We start from the raw sequence: 9,622 nt of genomic DNA, 5'->3' as shown, positions 1-9,622 counted from the left end.
TATTAAATTTATTATATTTTAAAATTAAAAAAAAAATTAGCTGTGTAAGAGACAAAATTTTAAAGAAGTTACATATTATTCTAAATGAATTACCCTATCAATCGAAGCACCTAACGGTGTCCGAGTTTTAATTAGATTAAGCCACCTAAGTAATATATAATGTAATAAATTTATAATTTTTTAAAGTAAGACCCACTGACATATATATTTTGCTTGGGGGCTTATTCTGATTGGAGCCCGTGCGTACGGGCTTCATAAGGAAAATTTTTTTCACTTAGGGGAGTTAAAAAGTTTAGTTTGGTTTGATCCCACTAATTTTTTGATCGGGTCTATGTATGATATCTTGGCATTCTTAATTTAATTGAAACCTAGCATGGCCGCACTGTACTGCTGTCGCAAACACACCTTAAGTTATTATTAAGTATTTAAGTTTAAGAAAGGGAAATATTTAATGTATTGAATGATATTAGAGTATTTAAAATGTTAAGAAGATGCGTGGCCCCGACATCACACCATTTGTTCCATCATTGATTAATATAGTTAGTAGAGTCTTATTTGGGCTCATGGTTAAAGTTGGATTGCATTCGGGCCAGATCTTTTAGGCTTCGTTTAAGAAGATGGTGAAGCAATGTCCCGTTGCAGCGAATGCCGATGCATTGTTCTATGGAGCAACATCGTGCAAGCGTAGTCTTTATTTCTAATGAATTGTAGAAGTTTGGTCATTTTAGATTTAGTTTTTTTTTTTTTTTACAAAGATGTTCTTGAAAGAAAAAAATATTATGTCCGCACGTTCGGACGGCCAATCATCTGAGGCCACGTCGCCTGCTGTAGCCCGACGATGATGTGCAGTATTCGAACGAAATATTTTCTCAGAGCAACACAGAATAGCGAAAAAGAAAGCACTTCAAGTTGGGAGTCGGGTTTTATTCGGGCCTGCGGCCACATCGCCTGCTGTAGCCCGACAATGATGTGCAGTATTCAAACAAAATATTTTCTCAGAGCATCACAGAATAGCGAAAAACAAAGCACTTCAAGTTGGGAGTCGGGTTTTATTCGGGACAAATGAGAACCCGACCCGAATTGACACGATAGGGCCAACATGAGTCGCCGCGTCATCAGCACGCGGGAGCGTTACCGCCTCGGTGTTTCACCTTCCCGCTACCACAAACGCGAGAAACGGTGCTAGACCTAGATCTCGATCTGCTCCAGAAAAGCGTTTCTGCTCTCCGAAATCTCTTCAGGTCTCCTTTTCTTCTCTCGACGTGAAATCTCTTCAGGTCTATCACATCTCTCCTGCAAGAATCCTTATTATATTTTTGCTCAATCCGTTTGATTTTAGCTATTCGACCTTTTTATCTGTTTTTCTTTCAATTTCTGGTGCCGGGATGAAATCTTTCTCTTCGAAGAATTTTACTTGTCATAATTTGATACTTATGTGCGTTAGTTGTTCATAGATGATGTGATTTTGGGGGCATTTACATATATTTCACATTTTATGACAGACCAAATTCTTTAGAGCTGGAAGAATTTCACACGAAGAGGAAAAGTATCTGCAATATTGCAATTCTATTGCCTCATGAATTCACGAAGGTTTATTTTAAATTCTTGCTCTGCTTCTCTTTTCCTATCCACAGCTTTAGAATTGATTGCATTATGAGATTGACATGCTTAAGATTGGATTATGTTCCATTTTTGTTTTTTTTTTCTTTGATCTTTAGTTTTTAAATTAAATAACTTATTTCAAATTGAAATTGATGTCTCTTGTATTATATATACATAGGAAAATTTACATCCATACAACTCAATTCCTATGTATTTACATATCTTACATCTATACTTTCAATTATTACAAACATACCATCTTACCTATGCATGAAAAAAGTATTGCACTTTTTAAAAGTTAAATGGTGTCTTTTTAATGCAATATGAAAGAAACCTTAAAAATTAAAAATTAAATTTAAAATTTGGGACATAGGATCCCGCATAGTCCATTTGGGACGCCCGTATAAATGTTTTTAAATGTAAAAATTAAAATTTAGTTGTTAGTTATATAAACACATAAATGTTGAATCCATTTGAGACGTAGGATCCCGCGTAGTCCATGAACAAATACAATCTAGTGGAAGATCCCATATGACTATGAAATTGATAGAGAACTAGAAATAAGATGGAGAGAGACAAATGAAAAAGCCTTGGTGGAGACATTGGAAAAGTCTATTTTAGGTATGACTCATATACCAGGTAAGGAACAAATGTTGGAGCGGAAGCATCTGTCCAATATAGAGAGTTTCGTTAAGTGGGTTGGGGGTGGGGGGACAACGGCCTTGCAGTACAGTATAAAGTAATTTTGTAGTATTTGTACTGTTTCCAAGAAATCAAAAAACCGCCGTCGCTCATTGTTTCCAAGAATGTAGGTATATTGCCAAACCTCTTTAAATCCTCGTGTTCTTTCTTGATTGTTTGGTTCTTGATTCTTGCATTTTTGTGCCCTAATTTCTCAATAGTCTATATGATTGTGATCTCTGGTAAGCCGGAGATGGGTGATTTCACAAGGATGCCTCAAGCTCACTAGAGAGAGAGAGAGAGATCGGTCCCAAGGAGAGAGAAAGCTCAAGGAGCCCACTCTCTTTTACCCCTTTTTATACATGAGGGACAATTAATCATAAAATAATTAATTTAGTGTTTCTAGCTTCACCGGTAAGCTTCTTCTGACAATCTTGATGGGAAGGCTTTAATGTAAACAAGATCTAAATCTGTTGCGTAATCTAATGTCAGCGATGTGATGATCGTCCTTTAAGCTTGAGCAATTAGCTTTTTTCGAAAATTAGTCGGCGCATTAAATGCTGAGCAAATAAATATTTCTTTGTAGATTCAAGCGCTCTTTATCCACTTCGGTTGATGGGCCCACCTAAGCTACTTCGGCCAGTAGGCCCGGTTCAGCCACTTCGGCTAATGAATCCAGCTCCATGAATAAATAAATAATGTTATTTGAAAATCAGGTGATTTAGTTTTTTTGCATACAATAAAATTTCGGTGAATTGGGCCTATGTGAGTAAATGTTATATATATATATATATATTTGAAACGTCCGAGAACTAATTTTATTGAAATTAAAAAGGTACATAAAGGTTGCATGAGAGGACATGAGAGGACCCAATAAAGGCATGAGAGGACCCAATAAAGGCTCCCTACCCATATGATGCACAGACACTAACATCCTAAAAAAGATAAGACATTGATAAAACTCTAAAATTTATAACTCGCAGAATACCAGTTGCTAGGGACGAGCCAGCTTGGTCCTGCCTCTGCCTCTGCCTCTGGTTCTAGGAAGTTAAGACATTGATAAAACTCTAAAATTTTATAACTCGCAGAAAATTGTTGAGTGTCGTGCAATTACCCGAAGTTATTAAAGTATCATCTATTAAGTTCCCAAGCCGGGGTGTGCCTCCATTCTTCTTTTTTTGCCTAGATGTGTATACCTTTCATTCCTCATCCGAAGAGTGACACATCTGATCAGTGTGATCAACAGATTGTCGGGCATGTATAAGAGGATGAGCCCTTAGCTCCTGATTAACAATAACAACATTCTCATTCTGAAAAGATGGTAAATCTGTCTCCTCAACACCTGATGCTTCTTGAGGTTGTGGAGCTGCGATACTATCTTGATTATCGGACCGAAGAATATCCTTTGGAGGTAAGGATCTTGCAGTATTGTTTTCAACAGTGCTAGAGACTGTAGGATGCCCAAGTGTCTGCCAATACATCAGTCGGAAGAACATAAACAGTATTGTCTCCGGTAGTGGGAGGGAGAGGTGGCATCGTGTCAACCAATGTTTCAAAAGTCTGTGGAATGCACTCGGGGGCGGAAAAGGGACATGTATGAAGTGGGGCAGATCCAATAGCATTTTTACTCTGAGGTTTTAGATTTGGATGCAAATGATAATTTTGAGAAAGAGACTGTCCAAACATCCGACAGTGGGTGTAATAAAGAGATATATGTTCAAGTTCTGCTTGTTGTCAAAATCCCTAATGCTGTGTGTCAATCCATATCTCTCCCAGAAAAGGTAAAGTAATATCTCGTTCTATCAAAATTCTTGTTTCAGAAGGCCGAGTCAGATTCACTATAGGCATATCAGTTTTAAGAGGTTTACCGTATACCATTCTTAAAGCGAAGAGGAGCTCTTGATCGTAAAGGTGGACCTTCAAACCTGGGAAGTGCAACCAAACAGGAATGGTAGGAGGTTCAGTACGTTGTCAAAATCCATCGTCCATTTTAAAAGCTTCATCACCTGGTTGTCTATTTGAATGAGTCCGCAAACAAATGAACGTAGTCTGCATCATTTGATAATTGAATGAGAATGTGTCGACCAGCCAATTTACCAATCTTCCAACCCCCTTTCATGTTCATTTGCTCAAAATCCTTTCGAATTAGCTCAAGTTTAGGGTTTCCATAAAGAAACTTACCTACTAAGAACGGTCGGCAGGGTGCAGCTAAGGTGGAGATCTCGGCCTCTGTGAGAAAGATTAGAGGTTTGTCATTTTTACGGGATGTTTTTTTGAAAAATCCGGTTTCAACACCAAGAGCAAAAGTATCGTGGTAACTTTACGGAAACATATTCGAAAGAGGGGCGGGAGCGGGGTTATCACCGGCGGGGCTGCGGCGAGGGTGGCGGCGTGGGAAAGAACCCCTGAGGCCATCACCTTGGCAGGTGCTTCACTGCGTGCGCACTGTTGCTGAGCAGCGGGACGCAGTCTGCGACCGAGGACGAAAGCACTCGACGCAGACGACAAGCGGCGTGCGAAGCAACAGTGTCGTGCGGCGAGGGCGAAGAAGGCAGTGATGAAAATAGCGATGTGCGATGTGGAAGCAAAGCAGCGACGACGTGGTGCTGGCGTAGCTATCCAGAGAAGACAACCGAGAACGAAGAAGACTCGGTAAACAGTGAGTGAGATTGTATCCAAAGCTGATGAAACAGTAGCCACGCACGAAAACGATAGAGTGAAGCCGGAGGTTAACAATGGGTTTGGCCATCGGGCGAAACCCCAGAGCTCGCCGCCATTTCTCGGTTTATAAATGTTATTGAGCTTTCTATTGACATAGGATATGATCATGCAATCAAATAATGGAAAATTACCATCGGTCGATTGCATGGTTTTGTTAGTTATTCATCATGAGATGCATAATTATGTTGTTTATAGATAGGAGGGTGAAGAGGCTTTGTCATGTTTTATTTAATAAATTTTTAAGTAGTTGCCGAGTTTAGAAGCAATTCATTATGTATTTTAATGCTCATTTAGTTGCTTGAATTTTGAAAAAAAAATGATTTAAAAAGCCACTAATCTTCTATACTCCTTCATTTAGTTGGATGTAATTAGATATCAATACGACTTTTCAACCCTACTAAGACCTTCAAAATCCTTCAAATTAAGGATTTTATTTTCACACTCAAAATGTTTGAAAGCAAAATCATTTTTTTAATAAAACATATTTTATATCTTCAAGTAACCAATCTAGCCCTCACAAGAGCTGGATACAATATGTTCGGTTATTATATGGTAGCTAGTAAATTATTAAATTGCTACATAAGCTGGATACACTATGTTCGGTTATCATATGGTGGCTAGTAAATTATTAAAATGCTACATAAGCTTCTTGTGATTATCAAAGTTTAAATGTTAAATATGTACATGCATAAGAATTATGTGTTAATCATGTAAATCACACTTTTTTTATGATCCTTATATATTGTCAACAAGTAGCTAACCAATTGCAAATGCTGATTTATTAGGATTTAAGAGCTGATACAAATTTACTTGATTTTTGTTTCGTCTGTGTCAATAAAATTAATTGCAGAGATCGTCGGAGCAGTAGAGCTGTTTTGTTTGATGGCATTGAAGAGGGAGGCGTACGTGCCTCATACAATGCTCATGAGATTGATGAGCATGGCAATGAGAAAGCCATTGATGGGCTACAAGATAGAGTTAATATTCTCAAGAGAGTAAGTGATGTTTCACGTTTATTTGATAGAACGTGTGGTGCTAAATTTATATAGATTGAAAGAAAGATGTGTTTTATGCTCAAGTTATGCGAATGGTTTCTTTCATTTCTTATGGGCATTTACATACATACCACCCAAATCCTATGTATTTGCATATTTAACACGTAAACTTTTCTTTTTACATTTATACTACCCAACTCTTTCATATCACATCACCATTTTAACTTTTATAAAGTGAAATACACCTTTTTCTGCATAGGTAAGGTGGCATGCATGTAAAAATTGAAGTTTAGGCATTAGATATGTAAATACATAGAAATCGAGTGGTGCGCATGTAAATCTCCCTCTAACTTTGTATGCAGTAGGTTAACTGTAATTGGCCCATCTGATCCTTGTTGTCTTTGAGATTTTATCATGTTGAAAGCTTTGTAATTATTAAGTTTTTTTATTATTCTATGATATGTTTTTTCAATTTACTACACGTGTGTGTGTGCTGATATGAAATTAATGTACTTTCTTAATCTCAAGTAATTTATGTGACTTCCTCACTATTCATTTATATGTTACCTATATTATACTGACTTTTCATGCTTTGCTTTGTTCTTTTTGTGTCCTTAATTGAACTTTTTTATATTTATTGTGTATTGCATGGTAATATTATTGCTATTATTTAGAGGAAACTTTATTGTGTACTAAAACTTTGTCAGCGATTTGTAACATAATTCACCATTTTATCACTAATAATTTTATTTCACTTTGAAGTTTTAGGGCCCCTCTTTTTTATTGTGTAACATAATTCACCATTTTATCACTAATAGTTTTATTTCACTTTGAAGTTTTAGGGCCCCTCTTTTTAACATATTGCATATACATATTTCTCTGAAAAGTCCGAAGAATTCTGAAATTTCGTTAACATGGTCTCTTTTTTCATCGAAACCGTTAAGATTTAAAGGTTTCATATGGAGATGATATACACTTTGTTTGGGGCAGCTGTAGTTATTCGAAGAGAAAGTTGTGAAGCTGTTGTAAAAAAAACTGTCGTGCGGCATCACACCACCATCACACTTCCGCCCCAAACACGAAATGCACTTACAATTGATATTGGGAACTATGGGATGAGAAGTTAATTTGTTTATTTTATTATTATTTTTGGATCTATTGCATAAAATAATGGAGATTGATATTAAAATCTTGAGAAAATAGAGCTAATGTTGGAGAAGAAAAGAAAAGAGGTATTCTAAAGTTAACTTCATTAAAGAAAATAAATAAATAAAAAAATTACATGATCCATAAAATGTTCTCTGAATAATATGCTCAATTCCTTTCGACTCCTCCAAAGTTTTAAATGATAAATATTTGAAATGTAACATGCGCTTTACCTAACTACAAACTAAATTGAATTTATTCTGTATATTTTGATTGACAGTCTCTTTCTGTTTTAAATTTTTTATAGCTAACTGGGGACATTCATGGAGAGTTGGAGACTCATAATAGGCTACTGGATAAAATGGTAAGCTATCTTACAAACCACCAAAAAAATAAATAATATATATATTTATTTATTTATTGGTGCCACCTACCCTGGTATGTTGGTTGACATCCATAGTATAAGGCCCTCAGGTCAGGGGTTCGAATCTTCTCTGACACAGTTGGTCTTAAGGAGTTGGTAGTTGAATTGTTAGGCATATTAGGAATGACTGGAGGTTCGTATAATAGTCTCTGGTCATTCTTGTAAAAAAAAAAAAAACTATATATAATTATATATTGTTTTTTTTGTTGTTCTTTATGTAGGGCCACAACATGGATGATTCAAGAGGAACTCTTTATGGAAGCATGGATCGTTTCAAGAAGGTATTTGACAAATATTTTTTACTTATAAAGCCTATAAATCTTTAATATCATATTACTAATAGCAGTAAATATTAATTTTATTTAGCTAAATCCAAAATTTGATTCATATTTTTGTATATTGTTATAAAATAGGGCATGCATGAGAATCATGTGGTGTTTAGGTAAATCCCCACCTAATTAACTAATCACAATTAGTATTTGGTGTCAGGTGTTTCAGACCAAATCAAACCGGCATATGGCTGCACTTGTGGCTTCATTTATCGCATTCTTCTTCCTCATTTATTACCTCATTAGATACTTGTCAGCAATATGATGTAAAACTCAAGAAGATTTGCACACTTACCACTCAATTATTATTTATTTACATATCTGCCATGCCTATGCAAGAAAAGAACCGTTCAATTTTTATGTGAGAGGAAGATTTCCATACTTACCACTCAATTTTTATGTATTTACATATCAAACATCTAAACTTTAATATTTATTTATATGCAATTTTTCAAAATTAAAATAGCAATATGATCTGAATGATTTGGGTGTCATGAATGTAAAAAATAAAGTTTAGGTGTTAGATATGTTAACACGCGCATGCTTTGATTATGTATGTATATAAAGTACCCAATGTAAAATTTAGATGTTAGCTATGTAAATATATAGAAATTATGTGGTATGTATGTAAAAGGCCCCTATTTATTAACAAGGCATTCATATTCATGTCACCATATTCCTATGTATTTACATGCCTAACAAATAAATTTTAATTTTGATATTTATATCATGTAAATCTTTCATTTCATGTCATCATCATTTTAACTTATAAGAAAAAATGTAAAATATAACTTTTCATGCGTGAGCAAGGTGGCACATGGAGGTGTAAACGAGCCGAACACGAACACGAGTGGGCCATCCGCTCGTTTATATTTCGAGCTTAAAATGTGTGTTCGTGTTCGGCTCGTTTGCTTAGCGAGCGCAACAAGCCGAACTCGAGCTGTTCACGAACAAAGAGTTCTTTTAACTATTCTAATCATTTAGCCATAAGACAATAAGAATTTGAGCAAGATTTTAAAATTATTATTTATTTTAAAACATCATTTGAATCTAATTTAATAATTTTTTTTCTATTTTCTTAATCAATATTTTAATTGATTATAAATCTCTATAGTCTTGTAGTCAATTAGATTTTTTTAAAATATTACTTAATATATATATATATACACTTGATGAGTTGTATTTCCAGCCAAAACAAGTCGAACACGAACGAATACATCTTAGTTTGTGTTAACAAAATTAATGAACCAAACACGAGCTTCTTAACGAGCCGAACACGAGCTGTTCGTGAACAACGAGCCGTTTTGGCGGCCCTAATGACACATGACACATACATAAAAATTAAAGTTTAGGTAGATATGTAAATACATAAGAATTGAGTGGTATGTATGTAAATGTTCTACATTAACTTGTCAGGTAGCTATGACGGTAGGATTATTTTTTTTTCGAAGAGAAATATTTGATTCTGATTTTATGTATACCAATGCAAATTAAACGCAGAACTAATGCATTTTCTTGGGCTAATAAATCTATCATTAGGCTCTGTCAATGTGAGATTTCCAAGAAATCCGCACCATATTTTTAGAAATCTCCCATTGGCCCACACATTTCTGAAAATCTGCAATATATATATATATATATATATGATTACTTCTTCAATGAAAAATTAAGCATAATTAATCATGAAGAACGCCCAACCATTTTTCTAAATGCGGGAAAATTAA

The 9,622-nt window shown here is 35.2% G+C and overlaps 1 protein-coding gene across 4 annotated transcripts; it reads left to right on the top strand.

Moving 5' to 3' along the window:
* Nucleotides 1-1,112: 1,112 nt before the first annotated feature.
* Nucleotides 1,113-8,262, top strand: LOC110024674 (bet1-like SNARE 1-1). 4 transcript variants are annotated; one of them, XM_020724783.1, is made up of 7 exons: nucleotides 1,113-1,277; nucleotides 1,503-1,590; nucleotides 5,855-5,999; nucleotides 7,453-7,509; nucleotides 7,606-7,702; nucleotides 7,791-7,850; nucleotides 8,059-8,080. In XM_020724783.1, the coding sequence occupies exons 2-6, from the start codon at nucleotides 1,577-1,579 to the stop codon at nucleotides 7,805-7,807; spliced, it is 330 nt and encodes a 109-aa protein (XP_020580442.1). In that variant the 5' UTR covers nucleotides 1,113-1,277; nucleotides 1,503-1,576; the 3' UTR covers nucleotides 7,808-7,850; nucleotides 8,059-8,080. The 4 variants fall into 4 exon arrangements, with proteins under 4 accessions (XP_020580442.1, XP_020580443.1, XP_020580440.1 ...); XM_020724784.1 differs by having other exon boundaries at nucleotides 1,115-1,277; nucleotides 7,612-7,702; XM_020724781.1 differs by lacking the exon at nucleotides 7,606-7,702 and having other exon boundaries at nucleotides 1,133-1,277; nucleotides 8,059-8,262.
* Nucleotides 8,263-9,622: the final 1,360 nt, after the last annotated feature.

The sequence above is a fragment of the Phalaenopsis equestris genome, unplaced genomic scaffold (genome assembly GCF_001263595.1).
Source record: "Phalaenopsis equestris unplaced genomic scaffold, ASM126359v1 Scaffold000266, whole genome shotgun sequence".
In the NCBI taxonomy this organism is placed as follows: domain Eukaryota; kingdom Viridiplantae; phylum Streptophyta; class Magnoliopsida; order Asparagales; family Orchidaceae; genus Phalaenopsis; species Phalaenopsis equestris.
The sequence above is the reverse complement of the archived record's forward strand: the minus strand, read 5'-3'. Positions and strand labels throughout refer to the sequence as shown.

What these genes read in the sequence shown, in the direction of transcription:
- LOC110024674 (XM_020724781.1), top strand. An exon ending in ATAGGCTACTGGATAAAATG is followed by an intron (nt 7,510 to 7,790) that starts GTAAGCTATCTT and finishes TTCTTTATGTAG; the next exon opens with GGCCACAACATGGATGATTC. An exon ending in GCATGGATCGTTTCAAGAAG is followed by an intron (nt 7,851 to 8,058) that starts GTATTTGACAAA and finishes ATTTGGTGTCAG; the next exon opens with GTGTTTCAGACCAAATCAAA.